The 24,237-nt window shown below is 43.8% G+C and overlaps 1 protein-coding gene across 1 annotated transcript in view; it reads right to left on the bottom strand.

Annotated features, from left to right (window-relative positions):
• The window catches only part of rsf1a (remodeling and spacing factor 1a), a 111,877-nt gene that overhangs the window by 47,355 nt on the left and 40,285 nt on the right, over window positions 1-24,237 (bottom strand). The window contains 4 exon segments of the mRNA XM_072262560.1: window positions 7,098-7,283; window positions 10,243-11,558; window positions 14,281-14,435; window positions 17,443-17,648. Of these exon segments, the coding sequence (XP_072118661.1) occupies window positions 7,098-7,283; window positions 10,243-11,558; window positions 14,281-14,435; window positions 17,443-17,648 (1,863 nt within the window).

The raw sequence follows: 24,237 nt of genomic DNA, 5'->3' as shown, positions 1-24,237 counted from the left end.
ATATCTTACTAGCCCCTACTAACCCATACATGTTTGGAATATGGGAGGAAACTGGAGTACCCGGAGGAAACCCCCGCAGTCGCGGAGAGAACGTACAAACTCCTTAAAGACAGCAGCAGGAATTGAAACCTGATCATATAGCTGGCGGAGTAAAGCACTGCGCTGAATAGTACGCTACTGTGGTGCTTCAAGGCAGCAAGCTCATGGTAACACCATCACCTGCAGGCTCCCCAACAAGTTTCACAATCTGCGTGCAAGTACAGACTGGAATTGGAATTGTTTTATGATTGGCCATGTACTGCGATACAGTGAAAAGTTTGTCTTGCAAACCGTTCACACAGGTCAGATCATTACACAGTGTATTGAGATAAAACAAGAGAAAACAATAACAATACAAAATAATGTGTAACAACAGAGAAACAACAATGCAACACACACAAAATACTGAAGGAACTCAGCAGGCTACGCATCATGCATGGAGATGAATAAACTGTCGACATTTTGGGCCGAGACCCTTCATCAGGACTGGAAAGGAAGGGAGAAGATACCAGAATTTTAAAAAAGTGGGTGGAGGGGAAGGAGGATTAACTAGAAGATGATAGGTTAAGCCAGACGGGTGGAAAGGGTGAAGGGTTGGAGGAGGAGGAATCTGATAGGAGAGGAGAGTGAACCATGTGAGAAAGGGAAGAAGGAAGGGCACAAGGGGTAAGTGATAGGCAGGTGAGGAGAAGAAGTAACAGACCAGACTGGGGAATAGAAGAAGAGGGAAGGAGAGGGAGAAATGGATATTCATGATATCAAGTTGGAAGCTACCTAGATAGAAGGTAGCTCTTGTGTTTACAAGATACAACAGTGCATCCGTTACCCTTGCGAGACCATGGATCTGCGCCTGGAAAGCCTTCACTCTCCAGGGCGCAGGGCTGGGCAAGGTTGTATGGAAGACCAGCAGTTGCCCATGCTGCAAGTCTCCCCTCTCCACGACACCAATGTTGTCCAAGGGAAGGGCATTAGGACCCATACAGCTTGGCACCAGTGTCATTGCAGAGCAATGTGTGATTAAGTGCCTTGCTCAAGAACACAACATGCTCCCTTGGCTAATGCTCGAACTCAAGACCTTCAGATCGCTAGTCCAATGCCTTAACCACTTGGCCACGTGCCCTACAGACAGACAATAATATGCAAGATCTTAACAAGGTAGACTGTAACACTGAGGACTTTGTCCTGCTGATGGAGGCCTCCTGCTACTCCATTGTGTTCTCTTCCTCTCTAACTTCTCTGAGTAACTTAGTAAAAGATGGAGGAGGGCATATCTTAGAGCAATCACGTCATCTGACAGCCCGCCCTTCACAACTTGCTCCATCTTCATTCAATTTCTCTCAAGACAGCTGTATATCCCCTTTGTGGCAAAAACAGTGCAGCAGCTTCTCTAACGTGAAAATGTAGGCTGACAACTTCTCTCTTTCCTCCTGAAATGTGTGCCTACGCTTCATTCTAAGATCGGCTGCATTTCCAGCAGTGCCAAAAGCATCCTCCAGACATTGCAGTAATTAGCTGACACTAGACAATGGGGTGACCCGTTGGGGCACCCTGTGAAAGAAGGGTAGTGCAGTCTGATGTGAACAGAATGAACATTAAATTTTGCTGAATGCTATTGGTATCACTTTGCTTTGGAAGTTGAAGAAGAAAACCTCAGTTTATTAAAGAAGAACAACGTATAGCAAGGCAAATATAGCTCCTCTTCGTTTAACGAAGGACACTTTTGATGGCATCATTTCTGGTTGATCTGCCACCCTTGTGCCTCTCGTTGTCATTCTGGAGACGTGCAGTCCTTTCATCCACCGTCTCTTCATCTCTGGCGGGAGGAGAAGATGGCAGCGTGACGCAGTTCACAGCGGCCACTCCGGTGGTGATGTCTGTTATCTGTCAAGTAGGGTGCCGTGCACAATCCTGATTTGACGCAGACAGACGTGAGAGCACGGAGGAACATCTGGTGAAACTTCTGAAATGCCTGCTTCGCTGCTGCTGCTACTGTGTGATCCAGAATCTCCAGAGGGGAAGGCCCCAAGTCCTCGGCTTTGCTTGTTACTCGGTGGCCGGGGCAGGGTTGAAGCACTCGGCAGAGGATGGTGCTCGGTGCTCCGTGTCGGAGGCTCAAAGTTTTCGGATGGACTCAGAGTCTGTCGCGGTCGGGTGCTTCCAATGGAGCTGCATCGGCAAGTTTGCGGCGCTTGGAGGTTCATGGCAGGGAGAGTTTCCCCCTTCTACCGTCTGCGTGAGATGATGGGGCTATCGGGACTTTGAGGCTTTTTTTTTACCGTGCCCATGTCTGCTCTTTATCAAATTACGGTATTGCTTTACACTGTTGTAACTATATGTTATAATTATGTGGTTTTGTCAGTTTTAGTCTTGGTTTGTCCTGTGCTTCTTGTGATATCATTCTGGAGGAACACTATCATTTTTTAATGCATGCGTTTCTAAATGACAATAAACGAGAACTGAGTGTCCTCATAATCTAATCTAATCTTCTGCTGTTTATTCTTTGTCTCTGATCTTGGAGACATGCATTTCTCTGCTCCTTTGTCTCTTCCTCTCTCCTCCTCCTGTGCCTGTTTTTGTCATTCTGGAGAAGTGCAGCCGTTTCATCCCCCCTCTCTTTATCTCTTCTGCTGTTTGTAATTTGTCTCTGATCCTGGAGACGTGCGTTTCTCAGCTCCTTTGTCTCTTCCCTCGTCTTTTTTGTCCTGACTCTTTGATCCTGGAGTCCTGTAGCCCTGGCCTCATCCGATTCTTATTCTCTCCCTCTCCTTGCCGTTTCCCGACGACGTTTGGCGTCATCTCTTGATCATAATGTCCCCCTTCTCCTTCCACGCAGCATAATTAAGCTGACCATTTTTTTTTACCCTAATGCTGGATAGATGATACGAAGCAGTAACACCAAAGCCTCCAGGATGCTGATTATTCTTGATGATGTGGTCAGCGCTCTCCTAAATGGACACGATATAGTCACCGCTGCCCTTTAACTGCAACAAGGAATTTGATGGGTGTCTCGAAGTACGTCGTTACAATAAGATTTAATTATCTCTTATTGATGGGTCTCAGTTTCATCTGTCCCACTCCTGCACATGCTGCTGGTGATTAGCAGAATGAGACCACTCAAAATAGAGCTGCCCTGCCCTTTTGCTCTGGTTGGTGTCGCTGCTGTGAGCATCATAAGCCGCTTCTGAGGCTGGCTGTGCGCATACGTCATGGTGTTGTGTCGCGGTTTCCATCATGGCTGACATCGGCTCTCGGGTGAAAGCAGGGCTGTTGATTTTGGCGAGTGAGCAATTTTTAACAAATATATAGCCCTGAACCTTGCCTGCATTCTGTAAGTTCGCGCATTTTAAGTTGATTTAGCCAAAAATAGTGCCGCCGTAATGTACCGTTTGCGCTAATTGGAGGTCACAAACAGACAAACAGAGCGTGAGAGTTTTAGTAGTATATAGATGGCTAACGGATTTTCTGCCTTTAGGAACCTCAGCTGCTGGGCCCTTTTTCATGTTATCTGAGCACAGCCATTCATCAGTAACCGAGATGTCTGCTCAGCCCAAGCCTCATAATCTTCTTCCCCATCAGGTGTGGGCTTGATCCCAGCCTACAATAAACTTCGGCATTTATCAACCAGTGATCTAATAACCAAAACGAGCTCAGAATTTAAATCAACCACTTAAGGACTCATTAGACTTTTCATATCAGACAACTCCTTCCCGTGACTCCGCAGAAATGAGAGTAACTTGTCTTTACAGTCTCCGCTCTCAGCTATGGGAAACTCGATTTCCAATTCAGCACAGTCGCCTACACCCACGCCTCTTCTCTAAAAGTATGAACGGCCCCTTGCTCCGCCTCTCCAGGTACTCCAAGCATAACACAGAGATCCACTCCCATCACGTCACTGTTAGTCTGAACTAAAATGACATCTTTGCCCATCATTTGTTCAAACAGCTGTTCCATGATCATAACTTTCCCAAAGACCGGCTGGTGGCGCAGTGCTATCAGCGTCGGACTTCGGACTTCGGAGTGAAAGCTCCCGAGTTCAAATCTAAGTCGGGCCACACCCCCACCTGACCCCTGAGCACGCTTTCTATCCGTGCCACGTCGAGTATCGAGCTAGCCACTCGGCCTCGTGAAAAAAAACAAGGGTCGAGTCAGGAACATTCATATCGTGACCCAGTTTATCCAAAAGGAGACCAATCCTGACACTACGCGCCAGACAAGAATGGCTGATTGGTGTGACACGCTAGGAAAGAACTTTCCCAAATACTGAAACCAAATTTAAAACTCTTATCAGCAATTTAGCTGGGTTGCAGATATCCACCCTGCTCTGAACACAAGCTTTAGTTACGAGGAATCTCTTTGAATCACACCAATGCTTAATCTCTGCGGTGTCCATAATAGAACATAGAAATTTACAGCACATTACAGGCCCTTCAGCCCTCAATGTTGTGCCGACCATGTAGCCTACTCTAGAAACTGCCCAGAATTCCCTAGTGCATAACCCTCTTTTTCTAAGCTCCATGTGCCTATCAAGAGGCTCTTAAAAGACCCTATTGTATCCGCTCCAACCACTGCCGCCAGCAGTGCATTCTATGCACCCACCACTCTCTGTGTGAAAAACTTACTCTTGACATCCCTTCGGTACATAGAAACATAGAAACATAGAAAATAGGTGCAGGAGTAGGCCATTCGGCCCTTTGAGCCTGCACCGCCATTTATTATGATCATGGCTGATCATCCAACTCAGAACCCCACCCCAGCCTTCCCTCCATACCCCCTGACCCCCGTAGCCACAAGGGCCATATCTAACTCCCTCTTAAATATAGCCAATGAACTGGCCTCAACTGTTTCCTGTGGCACAGAATTCCACAGATTCACCACTCTCTGTGTGAAGAAGTTTTTCCTAATCTCGGTCCTAAAAGGCTTCCCCTCTATCCTCAAACTGTGGCCCCTCGTTCTGGACTTCCCCAACATCGGGAACAATCTTCCTGCATCTAGCCTGTCCAATCCCTTTAGGATCTTATACGTTTCAATCAGATCCCCTCTCAATCTTCTAAATTCCAATGAGTACAAGCCCAGTTCATCCAGTCTTTCTTCATATGAAATTCCTGCCATCCCAGGAATCAATCTGGTGAACCTTCTTTGTACTCCCTCTATGGCAAGGATGTCTTTCCTCAGATTAGGGGACCAAAACTGCACACAATACTGCAGGTGTGGTCTCACCAAGGCCTTGTACAACTGCAGTAGTACCTCCCTGCTCCTGTACTCGAATCCTCTCGCTATAAATGCCTATTTCCTATTTCCAAGCACCTTAAAACTACGCCCCCTAGTGTTAGCCACTTCAGCCCTGCAAATAAACCTCCAGCTATCCACACAATCAATGCCCCTCAACATCTTATACACCTCTATCAGGTCACCTCTCATCCTCCATCACTCCAAGGAGAAAAGGCCAAGTTCACTCAACCTCTTCTCATAAGGTATGCCCTCCAATCCAGGCAACATCCTCGTAAATCTCCTCTGCACCCTTTCTATAGTATCCACATCCTTCCTGTAGTGAGGTGACCAGAACTGAACAAGTGGGGTCTGACCAAGGTCTTATCTAACTGTAACATTACTCCACGGCTCTTGAACTCAATCCCATGGTTGACGAATACCAACACACCATACACCTTCTTTACCAAACAGTCAACCTGCGCAGCAGCTTTGAGTGTCCTATGGACTCCGACCCCAAGATCTCTCAGATCCTCCACACTGGCAAGAGTCTTACCATTTAAATTATATTCTGTCTTCAAATTGGACCTATCAAAATGAACCACTTTACACTTATCTGGGTTGAAGACCATCTGCCACTTCTCAGCCCAATTCTGCATCCTAACGATGTCCCACTTAAGCCTCTGACAACCTTCCAGACTATCCAACAACACCCCCAACCTTTGTGTCATCAGCAAACTTACTAACCCACCCTTCTACTTCTTCATCCAGGTCTTTATAATCACGTATCTTAATCACTTTCCTGGACAATAGTTTAACAAAGGCTTAAATACACAATCAATTCTCAGAGCAATCACACAGTATTCAGCGAATCCAATCACGGATGATAGCCCCCAAAATGAAACCCCTTTTTTACTGAGCTTCTCTTGAAGTGCAGCTCATTAGTCCCTTGCTAACAGCCACTAGACTCAGCAGTGTGAAAACCATCTTCCGCAGACTCCGTACGTCTAGGGTCGATATAACTTGGATCCTACCAAACCCGGAAGGATGGGATGTCTCGCCCACCCGAACCCCAATCTCTGTGAATACTGTGTAACGTACTGCCCCTTTGCAATTGCCGGTTGCCAAGAAATAACAGACCATACACTGCACACAATTATAAAGAAAGTACAATTACAAATGTCAGCTTTATTGAACAGTTAGTAGGAAAAAGAAAAGGAAGAAAATAAAAAGGGCCTATTACAGTTAACCGAGTCCAAATGTGCACTTAAGTTGGAGCTCATCTTGAAGTTGTCTTTAACTCATGAGCTGGACCCACAGTCTGCATGAAAACACACACATTCCGAATGTTGCTCAAAATCAACTTGAACCAATGTGCTCCCCCATGGGAATATTGGTCCTTCCTCCTTGAAGCCATTCATCTGCACCAAGCACCTTGTGCAACAGGGATGGCATCCTCAGCCATCTTCCCTCCTGTCTTCTCCCAGTTCCCGGTAAAAAGACTTCGACCTACACCAGTGTCCATCTCAAAAACATCTCCGCCCAGCATTCTCTAGAACCTTCTCCCAATTCCATCATCCTGATTGGCTGACACATTCCTAAGTTGAGCAACATAGGTCCTTATCTTTAGCTCATACCGAAACAGAACAGACTGCTCTTACAGAACTGTTAAAATGAAATACCTACAGCACAGCAGTACAAATCATAACCAGGGCGCTATAGATGGAAGGCGCACCTTACAACCTCCTTTGCTAGAGATGTAACTCCATCCCGTCACCCAATTAAAATACCAAAGCCAAAAGGAACACAAAAACACCAAGAAAATAACCCAGTGGCTCACAAGTGGGACCTACCAGTTCAGGGTGATTGGACAAGCCACATTTTTTACAGGGCTCATCGTCTTCTGCTGGCCTTTCTTCTTCTGCTTCATCAGATTCGTCATCGTGCTGGTCGCTGTCACTCTCTTCACTTGATTCGTCCTGTCTACGCCAGCCCTTTGATTTGGTCCATTTAGCCCTTCTGCTGGCTTTCGCCTTACGCTGTAAAGTTAATAGTAAATGTCAGTCATAGAATGCTTCGGCCCACATAGTCCACGCTAATCTATTAATCTGCCTAGTCCCATCAACCTGCATCTGAACCATATCCTCCATACCCCTCCCATCCACGTACTTAAGCAAAGTTATCTTAAATGTTGAAAATGAACCCACATCCTCCACTTCCTCTGGCAGATCTTTCCACAATCTCACCACCCTCTGAGTGGAGAAGTTCCCTTAACAGTTTACCTTTCACCCTTAACCCATGACCTCTAGTTCCACTTCTCTCCCTGGTAACCCACTCAGGCACCTACCACTCCCAGCATAGAAAAATTGCCCCTCATTCACCTTGAAACTTCCTCCCTCTAACCTAAAAAGCATGTTGCCTTGCTTTTGATGTTTCTGCACCCAAGAAACAAATTCTGACTGTCTATGCTATCTGTGCCTCTCATAATTTTAGAGGTTTCTATGTCTCCTCTATCTTCGATGCTTTACGAACGACGCAAGTTGGTCTTCGTATAGCTCAAATGCTCTAAACCATACAGCTTCCTGGCAAACCTTTTCTGCACCCTTTCCATAATCTCCACGTCCTTCCTGTAATGGGGTGGCCAGACCGCACACAGTACTCCAAATATTTGATGTGACATGGTAGAGTAGTGATTAGCGCAATGCAATAACAGCTCAGAGTAGAGTCCAATTCCAGTGCCATCTGTAAGGAGCTTGTACGTTCTCCCCGTGACCGCGTCGGTTTCCTCCAGGTGCTCTGGTTTTCTCCCACAGTCCGAAGTTATACAGGTTATTGGGTTAATTAGTTACTGTAAATTGTCCTGTGATTAGGCTAGTGTTAAGTAGGTGGGTTGCTGTGCGGTGCGGTTCATTGGGCTAGGAGGGCCTGTTTCCTGCTGTTTCTCTAAATAAAATAAATAAATAAAGTATGGCCTGACTACTAAAGTTTTATCTAGCTGCAGCATGACTTCCTTACTTTTATACTCATTACCCCCCCCCCCACCACCACCAATGAAGGCACACATTTCATACCACCTTATCTATTTGTGTAGCACTTTCAGTGAACTATGGACCTGGACCCTAAGGTCCCTGTGAATCTCAATACTGTTAAGGGGCCTACCATTAACTGTATGCCTTCTCCTTCCATTTGACCACTTTTGATAACAGCTCACACTTGTCTGGATTAAACTCTGTCTGCCCATATCTGTAACCAAACTATATCTTGTTGCAAAACACATAAAATGCTGGACTCAGCAGGTCAAACAGCATCTATGAATAAAAAGTCAGCATTTTGGGTCAAGACCCTTCATCAGTATTGGTATCATATCTCGTTGTATTCTTTAATAGTTCTTAACAGTGTCCACGATTCCAACAATCCTGGTGCCTTCTGCAAACTTGCCCTTCACTACATTTTCATGTAAGTTATTCTTATATTTCACAAAGCACAGAGGTCTCTGCATTGATCCCTGCAGAACTACTAGTCATTCTTTTGGTTTTCCCAGACGATACTATGTTTAAATCTGGAGAAAATTAGAAGTAATCTTTATGATCCTACAGTTAAATTTGAACAGACTTGGAGATCTTTTATTCAACATTTTCATTTAATGTAACTTTTTTTTCTTTCTCTGGCCATATCTACATTCCCTTCTTGCTTTTTAACTGTTTTTAATGGAGGTCGGGTTTGAGGACGTGATTATTTTGTTTAACTCTACTTGTTTAACTCTACTTGGTACCTAGTTAGCCCATTGCTTTGCTTTGCTTTTTAGGTTAGTTGCACGGTGGGTTTTTTTTGGGGTTTTTTTCCTTATTGACATGTTTGAAAATTAGTATACTATTATATTACCTGGTTATTTTATATCTAAACTGCACTGTTCGTTCTAACTTTTTTTTGTGTATTAATATCTCTTGTAAAGTTATATTGCAACTGTGTATCAGTGCCTATATGGTTTACCTTTTGTGTACTAATTCAATAAAAAGATTTAAAAAGAAAGAACTACTAGTTACAGTCCTCAGGCCAAAATAACAGCCTTTCACTCCTGCTCTCTGTCTTCTATGGACACTAGGATGATTTCAAGGATTGGGGGTGGGGTGGGTAGGAGAGACCAAATAGGGTGGCTTTGTTTTCCTTGAAGCAGGAGAGACTTAGTTTGGATGGGATAGAGGTACACAAAAATTATGAGGGATGTGGACAGGGCAGATATTAAGAAACATCCCTTTAGGAGAGATAACTAAAATTAAAGAACATAGGTACAGGGTAAGAGGTAGGAGATTTACATGAACCAGGGGAGTGGCTATAATGTGGAACACGCTGCTTTACGGAGTGCTCTCATGGCTCTTAAGAAGGATATAGAAGAGTAGAACATAGAACAGTGCAGGTACTTCAACTCACGATGTTGTGCCCCTTTAATCTATTCTATGATTAATCTAACCCTTCCTTCCCACATAGATCTCTATTTTTCTTTCATCCATGTGTCTATCTAAGTCTCTTAGACGTCCCTAATATATCTGCCTCTACCACCACCCCCAGCAGCACGTTCCACGCACCAACCACTCTCCAGGTAAAATCTCACTTTTGACTTACTCCCAAGAATTTTGCCCCCTCGTATTAGACAGTTTGGCCTTAAAAAAAAGACTTTGGCTATCCACTCTGTCTATGCCTCTGATAATCTCATACACCTCTATCAAGACAGCACTCATCCTCTATCACTCCGAAGAGAAAAGCCCTTGCGCGCTCAACCTATTTTCCTAAGACAAGAGTACCCGAATGGTCAAAAAGGAGATGGCTATGGACCTCGTACCCCTAAATAGGATTTGTATAGAAGGTACTTGATGGCCAGTAGAGACATTCAGTTGAACATTTTTGCTTCCTAGTCTGTTAGATCTATTAAGAAAGATTTACATTCATTTCTCAACACAACAAAATAATGTAGCTGGGATTTTTGAGAAGATACCATGGTACCTTTGTTCCTCTTGACAGGGAGGAATCTTTCTCCAGTTTTCTCTGGTTCTCTTCCTTTCTTGGACTCAGGGGTGCAGGCACTTCTTCCTTCTTGCTTGCTTTCTTCTCTTGATTCTCAGTCACTTTTATGGTGGGTTTGGATATTCGCTGTGACCTCCTCAGACATCTGGCCTCACCCTGTTCTGTTTCTGGCTTTTTCTCCTCTACTTGTTCTACTTTCTGTGGTGTTTCTTCTGCCACTGCTTTCTCTGGTGCCTGTTGTCTCATGGACGACCTTGTTCTTCTCAATGAAACTTTCTTGCATTCCTCCTGCCCACCTTTGATACAATCCGCCTGCTTTTTGTCAGGCAGCATCCTTTCGGAGAGATTGGTGTCCACAGAGCATTTTGAAGAATCCTCATCCTCACATTTAGATTTTTTTTCCTCAGTAGACTTCCCGAGTTCTAGGAGGCCAGGGTCCCCACCTTTCCTCTTTGTCATGCAGTTCTGGTTAGCCTCAACTTTTATTACACTGCCATGATTCTCCGTGGCAATGCTTATTGGCGGCTCCGAGCCTTTTGTGCCTGGCCCATCAATCCCATTTTCTTCCTCCTTCACTGGGTGCATGGCTTCAGTCTCCTGTTTCCTCTTGGGTTCCTCAGTCTTCCCTGGAGCAGAAGCCTCTGTGATTCCCTCCCCAGTTTTGTGCTGGTTCACCTGAGGTCCAGTGGTCACCTCACCATTAACTAGTTGTTTTCCATCCTCCCCTATGGGTGCCTGCTTCACAGGCTCTCCCTCTACTTTCAACAGTTCTTTGACAGGGGTGACAGGCTTGCTTATGGGGCCCTTGTCATAATCCTCGGCAAGTTTGATTTCGCGCTTTTTCACAGGAAGTTTCGCCTGCTTGACATTCCTCAGTGCCCTTTCGAGCTCTTCTGAGGATTTCTCTTTGATGTCATCAACTGGCTCCACCTTAACGCTGACTTCTAGCCTTTCACACTCTACAGATGTCAACTTACCACTGTAAACCTTCCTTTCACCTGAGCTTTTCAGATTCATCAGTTCTGCTTTGCAGGGTTTGCCTTCTCCATCAGCACTCATTTTGTTAACACTGTTCTCTTTGGTTGGTTTAGCACCGTCAGCTTTTGCATTATTTTCTGACCCAGGTTCCTCGATCTTAACCATCTGCACTAGATTTCCCCCATTGTCGTCTTCCTGTTTTTTGACCAGCTGGACTTTCTTGTCTTCTACTGGAGAAGTAGATGCAAGGGATGATTTTCCAATTGATTCTGATTCTTTCTGTTGTTCTTCCAACACCTTGTCTAGTTTCATTTCTTCTGCGTAAAAAATGAAAATTATTTACAACATTAACAGAGAATAAAGTCTCCAGCTGTCAGACTCCGTGTAATATCTCTAATGTTGTATACATAAATCAACACAAAATGTTGGAGGAACTCAGCTGGTCAGGCAGCATTTACAGAGGGGAATAAAAAGGCCCATGACCCTTTCTCTAGATTGGAAAGGAAGGGGACAGAAGGCAGAATAAAAGGGTAGGAGTGGGGAAGAAGGAAGAAATTATCACAGAGCAACACACACAAAGTGCTGGAGGAACTCAGGGTGTCAGGCAGCATCAACGGAAGAGAATTAAGAGTTGACATTTTGGGCCAAGACCCTTCATCACAACTGTTAAGGAATAGGGCAGAAGCCTGAATAAGAAGGTGGTTGTAAATGAAATACAATGTTGGAAAATGCATCGTCATGCACTTTGGTAGTAGAAATAAATGTGCAGACTATTTTCTAAATGCGGAGAAAATCCAAAAATCTGAGATACAAAGGGACTTGGGAGTCCTTGTGCAAAACACCCTAAAGGTTAATTTGCAGGTTGAGCCGGTGGTGAGGAAGGCAAATGAAATGTTAGCATTCATTTTAAGAGGTCTAGAATACAAGAACAGGAATGTGATGCTGAGGCTTTATAAGGCACTGGTGAGGCCTCACCTTGAGTATTGTGAACAGTTTTGGCTTCAAAAGGGATCAGCCATGATTGAATGGCCGAGCAAACACACTAAGCCAAATGGCCTAATTCCGTTCCTATGTCTTATGGTCTTATGGAAAGGAAAGGAAAGGAGTACAAGCTGGCAGGTCATAGGTGAGACCAGATGAGGGGGAAGGTAGGTGGCTGGCGGGTGGGGGAGGGTTGGGGGATGGAAATAAGAAGCTTAAAGATGATAGGTGGAAGAGGTGAAAGGCTGAAGGAGAAATCTGAAGGAGAGACAGTGGACCATGGGAGAACAGGAAGGAGGAGGGGCACCAGAAGGAGCTGACAGGCAGGTGAGAAGACAAGGAGTGGCAGGGGTACAAGAAAGAGGAATGGAAAAACAGAGAAGGGGGAGAAACTTCTGGAAGTTTGAGAAACCAGTGTTCATGCCATCAGGTTGGAGGGCATCTAGAAAGAATATGAGGGGTTGCTGCTCCAACTTGAATGTGGTATCATCATGGCAGCGTAAGCCATGGACTGAATGTCAGAATGGTATTGGTAAGTGGAACTGAAACAGGTGGCCACCAGGAAATCCCAAATGGTGCTCAACAAAGTGGTCTCCCAATCCATGTAGGGTCTCACCAATGTAGGAGCAACGGACACAGTGGATGACCCCAACAGACTCACAGGTGAAGTGTAATTTGGGGTGGTGAAACAGGCAGGTGCAGCACTGCTTTTGAAATGCTACAGCCAGAGAGTTGCATTGGCCCCCTCCATTTATTGTCTCCAGCATCTGCACACAATGACTGCAATGTGCACCCATCTAGGCTATGCTGACAGCGGCTGATGAACCCATAATTTCTATCAAGAAAGTCCAAGTCAGCACTGCATAGCGCCATGGTAGCATAGCTGTTAGCACGATGCTAATACAGCTCAGGGCATGGGAGCCTGGAGTTCAATTCCAGCGTCCTCTGTAAAAAAAAACGTGTAGTGTGTGTGTGTGTGTGTGTGTGTCTGTGTGTATGTGTTTTCTCAGAGTGGTCCAGTTTCCTCCCACAGTCCAAAGGCATACTGATTAACAGGTTAATTTGTCATTGTAAATTGTCCTGTGATTAGTCTAGGGTTAAATAGGTGGGTTGCTGGGTGGTATGTCACAGTGGGCCAGAAGGGCCTGTTCCACACTGTATCTCTAAATAACATAAAGTAAAAGATGTAAGTACCTGGGTTCGTTTTATACTGACCAGAACATGGCAGAGCTAAACAGATGAAAGAAGGCTAAGTTCAAACCCCCATTCTCCAACCATTCTTTCCAACCTAAGTGCTCCTCAGCTCAGTGCAATGAAGTTAAGCTACAACCAGCCACTGTGGAATGCAGAGAAATCCTACAAGCTAAGGCTTCTACTTCAAAGAGGTCAGTCCACACTTGGAGTATTGTGAACAGGTTTGGGTCCCTTTTCTAAGAAAAGATGTGCTGGCATTGGAGAGGGTCCAGAGGAGGCTCATGAGAATGAATGTGGGAACAAAATGGTTAATATATGAGGAGCGTTTGATGGGTCTGGGCCTGTAGTCACTAGAGTTCAGAAAAATGAGGGGTAATCTCCTTGAAACCTATGAAATATTTAAAGGTCTAGATAGAGTAGATATGGAGAGGATGTTTCCTATAGTGTGTGAGACTAGTACCAAAGTGCACAGACTTAGAATAGGGGGATGTCCTTTTAGAACAGAGTTAAGAAGGAATTTCCTTAGCCAGAGGGTGATGTATATTTTGAATACATTGCCACAGACAGTTGAGAAGGCCAAGTCTTTGGGTATGTTTAAAGCGGAGGTTGAGAGGTTCATGTTTAGTAAGGGTGTAAAAGGTTGTGGGGAGAAGGCAGGAGAATGGAGTTGAAAAAGATAATAAATCAGGCACGATGGAATGGCACAGCAGACTTGATGGGCCAATAGCCTAATTCTGTTCTTATGTCTTATATTGAAAGTTTGTGCACATGGGTTTTAAGAAGGAAAGAATCTATCCAATTAGATATTGAAGAATTAATCTAAAAATGGTCACTAGAGGTCAACAGCTACAGAAGAAAAGGTACCTTCCAAGTGCTCTTCAAGTTCTTTCTTGCTCTCTTCGTCTTCTGGCGTAGGACTAGTACGAGAGGACCCACCTTCCTGGATGAATTTGCTCAGTAATGCTGGATCTATCTGGGCCTTCAGCAGCTGCAAGGTTTCAGCCAATTCGTTGCGGTCCCTGAGAGAGAGAAGTTCGTGGGTGTACGCCATGACCACCTTTCATGTACTCAGCAGTCTGATAGTCATTCAGATAAAGAAGCAAGGGGTGGGGTTAGTGGAGAGGAAAGATTAGCTACCTTTCCCGCTATTGATCTTTCTCATTTGGGAAATTTTCATACCAATTCCACCACAAAGTTAAAAGTGGGTCTAGTGTCAAATAACTGCATGTCCAACTCACTCAATTCCTCAAATGATTAAATAGCTTCTGCCCACAAGCATTAAGACTCGGCTAACTTTTGAGTTGTTGGTCATCAATGCCATTGCTGGATCTACATTCAGTGACAACTTCATCAGTAAATGCAAATATCTAATCAGCCAATCCTGTGGCAGCAACTCAAAGAATAAAAGCATGCAGACATGGTCAAGAAGTTCAGTTGTTGTTCAGACCAAACATCAGAATGGAGGAGAAATATGATCCAAGAAACTTTGACCAGGCAATAGTTTTTGGTGCCAGATGGCTGGCTTGGGTATTGCAAAAACTGCTGATCCTTTGGGAGTTTCACACACAGCAGTCTCTAGAGTTTACAGAGAGTGGTGCAAGAAACAAAAAACATCCAGTGAGCGGCAGTTCTGTGGGTGAAAATGCCTTGTTAATGAGACAAGTCAGAGGAGAATGGGCAGACTGGTTCAAGCTGTCAGGAAGGAGACAGTAACTCAAATAACCATGTGTTACAACAATGATGTGCAGAACAGCATCTCTGAATGCAAAACATGTTATTGAATTGTATGGGCTACAGCAACAGATCACATTGTGTACACTCCTGTGCCTAATAAAATGGCCAGTGAGTGTAGATCCAACTGATACCATACTGCCTTCACACTGCTACTAACTTCCAATCATCATAAATTGGAGCACATCCATAAGTCCTCTGCCCATGTGCTTCTTCACACCAAGCACCATTAAACCACAATTCTGTGTTAACATGAAGCCATGAGGGGATTTTAAAACAAAAGTGTGTTGGGATTAGACTATATAATTGGTATTTTCTTTGCATCTTCACTTTTATGCTTGATTGTATTTTATAAAACTATTTATATACATGTAAATGTTCAGTATGTTTCCCAGTGGTCACAGTATGTATATGCAATTGTTCAGCGTGTCCTCGAGTGGTTAGTTCTGTATTCTGAAAAGTTCTCTGGTATCGTGTTATTTGAACAGGAGCTATCTGATTGGTTAACTATTATCTACAAATTTGAATGGAATATTTCTTATCTATGGTATAGAAAGAGCTGAACACATAAGCTCACCATCTTTATTCTTTAGTTTTATTTTTTCCCTTCCCTCCTTCTTTGTTCTCAGACTCCTGATATTATCCAGTTTCAATTCTTTTTTTTTTACAAAGAAGACATGGCAGCAGCTATATTTCAGTAGGAGTTTGAAACTTGGTATGTCACCAAAACACCCACAATATACCGTACAGAGATTCTAAATGGCTGTATAACCATATGGTATGGGGAGGTGCACAAGACTGAAATAAGCTGCAGAAAGTTGTAAACCCAGTCAGTTCCATCCTGGCACTAGCTTCCCCAAACCCCAGGACATCTTAAAGGCGCAATGCTTCTACAAGACAGCATCCATCATTAAGGACCCCCATCACCCAGGGCATGCCTCTTCTTATTGCTACCAGCAGGGTGAAGGCACAGGAGCACAAAGGCAAGCACTCAATGATTCAGGAATAGCTTCTTTCCCCCTAACACTACCTCATTAATTTCTTTTCTCTTTTTGTACTACTTATTTAATCAACTTTAAAATATATACATAAGAACATACTGTGAGGTGCATGGGATGTTCAGGGAGGGGTAGCACCTCTGGTGAAGGAACTTGTCATGTCCATTCTGAGTCAGCTCACTCACTTTTGATTCCCACCAGACTTTCAGTTCTCAGCTATGGCTCCAAGTAGCTGTTTGCATGCGACTCAGCCACATACCCTGCTGAGTTGGGGACATGCCTGTCCCAGCATGCAAAGTCAGCTATGGCGGACTGGGCGGATTGATCTACAGTGAGATTCAATAGGCAGGAAGGTGGCACAGCAATGTTCCGTGGGAAGTGAAGGGCATGACAAGGCACGGAAGACATAGCAGTCACCCACGGAAACCAAGGAAGACCCCAGTTTCTGACGCTTGTTCATACCACTGGACTCAAGACTTCTGAGATCAAGAGACTGGGACTAGAGGAACACAGCAGGTCGGGCAGCATCCGTGGAAAAGATCAGTCGACGTTTCGGGCCGGAACCCTTCATCAGGACGTCCTGACGAAGGGTTCCGGCCCGAAATGTCAACCGATCTTTTCCACGGATGCTGCCCGACCTGCTGAGTTCCTCCAGCGTGTTGTGAGTGTTGCTTTGACCCCAGCATCTGCAGATTATTTTGTGTTTAAGAGAGTGGAACTGCTCCAGTGCAAAGGTTTTTCTACTTTAAAAACTTCCTCGCACAGGTTTCCCATCATTATCTGTCACAATGGACAACTACCACCATACTTCTTACATAGCTTACAGTTTTTATATATTGCAATGTACTGCTGCGCATAACAAATTTCACAACATATGCCAGTGATAGTAATGCTGATTCTGATTCTATTAGCACTCAATAAAACAATCGTGAAGTTATAAGTTCTAAGTTTTATGACTTCTGTAAGAATTGAACAGATGGGAATTGCTACAGCCGAAGCAATTCTCATCCTTGCTTTTAAATCCACTCATAGCTACTCCTTTCCCACCCAAATCCAGAAATACTTCCACACATTCATTAAAACTACTGAGAACTCTGTCCACTTTTCATTGCCACCACAGAGAGTCCGGTCCTAAGCAACCTCACTCACTAAATCTCTCTGTATCTTTTCCTTTATGCTGGTGTTAACTTTGCTTAATAATTTCCCCTTTGTTCTCCAACAGCCTAAATTAACAACAAGAAACTTGAAAATTCACTCTCCCCACTCCACCCAACATTATCCCTTACGCCCAATGTACCTTACAATGAGCTTCCAAGAAGTGCCATCTTGATCATCTTGTTCCTCCGTGTACAGTCGAACATTTAGTTCCTGGTCGAGCTGATACCAGTACATTAGGCCGTCTTTATCACAGCCAATGGGATGAATGCGCATAGCATCAGGTTCCTCTTCATTCAGCACGTTCTTGAACTTTAAGTTGTCGTCAAACTGACATTCACAAAGGTACTGAAACAAAAGGACCTCTTAGTAACTCAACTCCAGCAAATTACAAGTTCTTGTTCTTAACCAAACTGTGTACTGGAAGTTTAGAAGAATGAGGGGGAATCTCATTGCAACCTATTAAATATTGAAAGGTTTGGATCAAATGCATGTGGAGAAGATGTTTCTTATAGTGGGGGAGTCTAGGACCAGAGAGCATAGCCTCAGAATAGAAGGACGCCTGCTTGGAACAGGGAGGAGGAGGAATTTTTTTAGCCAGACAGTAGTAAATTTGTAGAGTCCATCGCCACAGAAGGCCATAGAAGCAAAGTCATTGAGTGGAGATTGATAGGTTTTTGATTAGTTAGGGTTCAAAGGTTATGGGGAGAAGGCAGGAGAATGGGGTGGAGAGGGATAATAAATCAGCCATGATAGAATGGAAGAGCAGTCTCATGGAGCCGAATGGCCAAATTCTGCTCCTTATGTCTCATGGTCTAATATTAGGAAATGATTAAATCAGAATAAACTGTAATGGTAGGCTGCCAGTACTCACTTCAACTCAAAGTATTACCATGCAGTATTAAAACATCAGCCACCCTGCAGTCTTCTGGAACTGCACTAGTGGCTAACGACAAAGCGAGTGTGTGTGTGTGTGTGTGTGTGTGTGTGTGTGTGTACGCGTGCGCGTATTGAGAAGTTTGATGTGCTATATGCCTAAGTACATAGAAACATAGCAAACCTACAGCACAATACTGGCCCTTCAGACCATAAAGTTGTGCTGAACATGTCCGTACCTTAGAAATTACTAGGCCCTCCATTCTTCTAAGCTCCATGTACCCATCCAAAAGTCTCTTAAAAGACCCTATCGCATCCACCTCCACCACCGCTGCCGGCAGCCCATTCCACACACTCACCAGTCTCTGAGTAAAAAACTTACCCCTGACATCTCCCCTTACCTACTTCCCAGCACCTTAAACCTGTGTCCTCTTGTGGCAACCATTTCATAATGGGAAAATGCCTCTGACTATCCACACGATCAATGCCTCTCATCACCTTTTACACGCCTATCAGTCACCTCTCATCCTCCGTCGCTCCAAGGAGAAAAGGCCAAGTTCACTCAACCTATTCTCATAAGGCATGCTCTCCAATCCAGGCAACATTCTTGTAAACCTCCTCTGCACCCTTTCTATAGTTTCCTCATCCTTCCTGTAGTGAGGCGACCAGAACTCAGCACAGTACTCCAAGCAGGGTCTGACCAGGGTTCTATATAGCTGCAACATTACCTCTCCGCCCCTGCATGCATGCATGCATAAATAAATAAATAAATAAATCCTAGATGCCATCACACTGACTTGTTGGGCCAAGACACTATTTTGGAACTGGGGTCAAAGGAGGCCAGACCAATCAATGAAAGGAAGTATACTTCTTTAATCTGTTAATCTTTAAAATAATTTCACACATTCATGGTCACCGTTTTCTTAGCACAATTAACATCTTAGATTATCCACTGTTGTGCTGTAAATTAAACTTGTATTCTCTGAACCACCGGCAACCAAATAATTTCACTGCTTTGATCTTAAGGGGAAGCAGAGATATTTCACAAACTCCACCCAGTAGGAGAAATGAATGTTGTTAAAAGCAGGGATGTGTGCAAGCTGTCTTCTACCTAGAGCTCCTAAAAGCTTAGTCCATTGCCAATGAACCACAAGCAATAGTTTTCCCTACCCGGTCAGCCCCAAATTGTCTGATTCAGGCAGATCTGTGACCAGAGTTCCGATATTTCTCAATACCCAACAGAAAGAGAAGTCATACAGTTTCCCTCTTGCTGCTATAAGACTCTTGAATGGTTCCCTAATATGAAAAGATGAATGCTTGACCCCACAATTTACTTCATTATCACCTTATCAACTGCCAGTACCAAACTTTCTGCTTAACCGTAACACTTCCTTCTAGAGTCAGTCATTGGTTTTCCTCATAGAGGCATAAAGCACCCTCGGTCCATCTAGTCTGTGCCAAACCGTTATTCTGCCAAGTCCCAATGATCCACGTTTACACCATAGCCCTCCGTACTTCTCCTATCCATCTACTTATCCAAATTTCTCTTAAATCTGGAAACTGATACCACATCCACCACTTCTGCTGGCAACCCATGGAGTGAAGGTTCCACCTCATGTTCCCCTTAAATACTTCACCCTTCACTCTAAACCGAAGACCTCTAATTCCAGTCTCAGCCAACCTCAGTGGAAAATGTCTGCTTGTAGTTTCCCCATAAGGGCCATAAGATACAGGAGCAGAGCTGGGCCATTTAGCCCATCAAGTCTGCTCTATCTATGGCCTTCATAATTTTGTGTACACACCCCTCATAATTCTGTACTATCTCAATGCATTACTGCAATGACATAATCTGTATGGATGGCATGCAAAACCAAGTTTTCCGATGTATCTCAGTACATGGGGCTCCACAGTAGCGTAGCAGTTAGCACAACACTATTACAAGTTGGAAAAATGGAGTTCAGAGCTCAATTCTGGTGTATCTGTAAGAAAGTTTCTATGTTTTTTCCCGTGACCAGATGGGCTTCCTCGGGTGCTCTGGTTTCCTCCCACAGTTCAAAGACATATCGATTAGCAGGCTAACTGGTCATTGTAAATTGTCCTGTGATCAGGCTAGTGTTAAATAGGTGGGCTGCTGGTCAACACAGCTCATTGGGCTGAAAGGGTCAGCTCCGCGCTGTATCACTAAATAAATACATAAATGTGTACAATAAACCGAATATAATACGATCTTGAATCCCCAACTGGTAATTTTATAGATGCTGGGAAAAAGGAGAATGTGGTGTAGGGGTTGTATGTGGTTTGCAGGGAATGAAGGAGAATTATTTTGGTCTCTGGTCAGATGAAAAGTACATCCATTTCAGGTGGATAGCAACAGCAAAGCTTCATCCTAATGCTCCTCAGTAAACAGAAACAGCATAAAGATTAACACTGGTACAAGGGGAAAAATCCACCATTCAATCATGGCTGATTTGTTTTTCCTCTCAACCCCATTTTCCCTGTAACCTTTAATACCCATACTAATCAAAAACCTCTTAACCTCCACTTTAAATATACCCAATGACATGATGACCAACCCTTATAGGAACAAGTACACAGAAACCTGGAAGGATATCGAGGGTTAGGTAAAAAGAAAAAATGAAACTTGTGAAAGAAGAGAACTAAAGACAGGGGAGCCCATCAAGGATACAGAAAAAAAACGTCTTTAACATTTAAAACACATTTGAACGTAGAAGGATAGGAAAGGTTTAGAGGTATTTGGGCCAAATGCAAGGAAATAGGATTAGCTTTGGTGGGCATCTTGGTCAGCATGGATGAGCTGGGCAGAAGAGCCTGTTTCTATGCTGTATTACTCAATGACATGAAACGTATGCTATGGGGTGGGGGGCCTAGTGGAGGGCTAGCCAAACACGGTTGTGACCAACAAAGATCAAGCTCTGACAGGACATCTTGGAAGTACAGTGATTAGCACGACGTTATTAAAGCTGTGGGCATCAGAGACTGAAATTCATTTCCAACGCTATCTTGTAAGTTCTCCCTGTGACCACATGAGTTTCCTCCCACTGTCCAAGGGCATGCTCGTTAGTAGGTTAATGGGTCATTGTAAATTGCCCAGTGATTAGGCTAGAGTTAAGTAGGTGGGCTGCTGGGCGATCCGGCTCAATGGGCATCTCTAAACAACAAAAATTCTCCCTGTGCAGGAAAGTTGTTTCTATTGGTAGGTGAGACTACAACTAGGGGACATAACCTCAAGATTCAGGGGAGTAAATTTAGGATGGAAATGAGGAAGTACTGCTTTTCCCAGAGAGTTGTGAATCTGTGGAATTCTCTGCCCAATGAAGCAGTGGAAGCTACCTCAGTAAATACATTTAAGACAACGTTGGATAGGTTTTTGCATAGTAGGGGAATTAATGGTTATGGGGAAAAGGCAGGAGTCCATGGCCAGATCAGCCATGATCTTATTGAATGGCAGAGCAGGCTCAACAGGCCAGGTGGCCTACTCCTGCTCCTATTTCTTATGTTCTTATATGACTGCATGGGTATCCTGCGGGTGCTCCAGTTTTCTCTCAGTCCAAAGATGTATCGATCAGTAGATAAGTTGATCATTGTAAATTGTCCAGTGATTAGGCTAAATAGGTGAGCTGCTGGGCGGTGCGGCTTGTTGGGCCATAAGGGCTAATTCTGTGCTGTATCTGCAAATGGATAAAAATAAAATACCTTCCCTCAGCACTAACAACCCAAAAATTCGCTGACCTAGGAAGAATGGGTAACTAAGCTTGTCATCAGAGGTCTTCAACAGGCTGTGACCAGTTTTGAAGAACAGAGATGAATTTCAGAAAAAGGGGAAGCAGAGTACATCACCACGGTACAATGTCCTTTCCATATGAAAGGGTAAAAATATCCCCCACTATTCATAGCAGAACTAAAAGTCTGCTTTTATATGGGCATTTCTGATTACAACCAGAATGATCATCCATTTTTATTTTTCTTAGTACTTAAGAGAACAGCATTTTTCTCCCCACATTAAGTTCCATTCATAATTCTAATATTTTAACACCATTTTACAAACAGCACTTACTGAATTAGTGCAAAAGAGGTCAACAACAATATGGCAACAGAATGAACACTTATGTAAGCACATACAGAATGCTGGAGGAACTCAGAAGGTCAGACAACATCCATGGAAATTAAACAGTCGTAGGCTTGAAACCTGATGAAAGGTCTCAACCCAAAGCTGTTTGTTCACTTCCATAGATGCTGCATGTTCTGCTGAGTTCCAGCATCTGCAGAATCTCTTGTGTTTACTTTGGTAAAAAAAAAATCAGAGGATACCAAGATTGGACACTTGGAGCGCACAACTCTAGATCTCTAAAGGTAGTACGATAGGTAGTCATGGCAAGATTCATGATTCAAATTTAAAATGCAAAATTCAGAGTAAATTTTATTTTCGAAGTACATATACATCACCATATATAACCCTGAGATTCATTTTCCTGTGGGCATACTGAGCAAGTCCATAGAACAGACATAGAATAGGTGGGTAGAGTTAAGATGGCGCCAAGTGGCTGCCTCTTTGAGCTATTCTGTGAAAACAGCATAAAGTCCTCTCCTTAAAGGCTCTTTTTTTCCCTTTTCAAGGTGGCTGGGATTATATTGAGGTCCAGATCTGCAACAGCACTCAAACTGTATTTTGTTTTACGGTGGATGAGTTCCCACTCTTGGAGCTCACCAGACGACCATTTTCCAACATTCTCCAGGCGTGGCTTGGAAGATGGTGCTTCCAGGATGCGGCACAGCACAGCCCTGGACCAATTCCGAGCTGGTGCTGCCAACTGAGACATCGCGGGAGAAGGAACATCAGGATTTCACTGCGGCGGCTTTTTGGATGGAGGTCTCTGTAGCTGAGCAATCGCACTCTCTCTCTTTCTCTCGATAGTGGGGAAAGGTTACTGCCGACTCTCGAGTCCGAGAATCTCTGAATAAAAAGTGATGCAGCACACTGTAATGTCGTAACAGCGACTTAGTCTTTCTTTTCGCTGTGAAATGGATGACATCTCCCTGTCTCTTATTAGTGAGACAGAGAGCGAGCCTGTGGCATGTCAGACTGCAAGGTAATCAATAGTTTTTGTTGACTGTAGATCATGGTCTCTCTTTGGGTGCTTTGCTATTGCTTGGTGGGTGGTGAGTGCTGACGCTTTTTTTCTGAAACAGGTAAGGGGGAGGTTGATGTGTTGATGCTTGCTGCTGTTTGCACATGGGAGGAGGGAGAGAGGACTTTGGGGTTCTAACGTTTTTCTGTCATTCATTCTTTTGGGGTTTTGTTTTTCGTGGATGTCTGTAAAGACTAGGTATTTCAGGTTGTATACTGTATACATTCTCTGATAATAAATGGAACCATTTGAAAAGTCACGATAACATGATCAATGAAAGATCTACCAGAGTGCAGAAGACAACAAACTGTGCAAATGCAAATATAAGTAATTAGCAATAAAAAATGAGAACATGAGATAATGAAATAAACAGTCCTAAAAGTGAGATAATTGGTTGTAGGAACATTTCAATAATGGGACAAATGAAGCTGAGTGAAGTTATCTCCTTTGGTTAAGAGCCCTATGGCTGTAGGGTAATAACTGTTCCTGAAACCGGTAGTGTGAGTCCTGAGGTTCTTGTACTTTCTACCTGATGGCAGCAGCAGGAAGAGAGCATGGCCTGGTGGTGTGGGTCCCTGACGATGGATGCTGCTTTCCTACAACAGCGTTTCACTTACATGTGATCAATGGCCAGGAGAGCTTTACCTGGGATACATCTACTATTTTTTGCAAGGATTTTCTGTTCAAAGGCATTGGTATTTCCATACCAGGCTGTGATGCAGCCAGCAATATATTCTCTACTAAACATCTACCGAAGTTTGTCAAAGTTTTAGGTGTCTTGCCAAATCTCTACCAACTCCTAAGGAATCAGCACTACCGTGCTTTCTTTGAAATTATAATATTATTACAATTAATTCTAATAGATATCTAATATGATACTTAATTACAATATTACAATTAATATTTAATTAATT

Source organism: Mobula birostris, chromosome 7 (genome assembly GCF_030028105.1).
Source record: "Mobula birostris isolate sMobBir1 chromosome 7, sMobBir1.hap1, whole genome shotgun sequence".
Classification (NCBI taxonomy): Eukaryota; Metazoa; Chordata; class Chondrichthyes; order Myliobatiformes; family Myliobatidae; genus Mobula; species Mobula birostris.
This window is presented reverse-complemented; position numbering and strand designations above follow the sequence as displayed.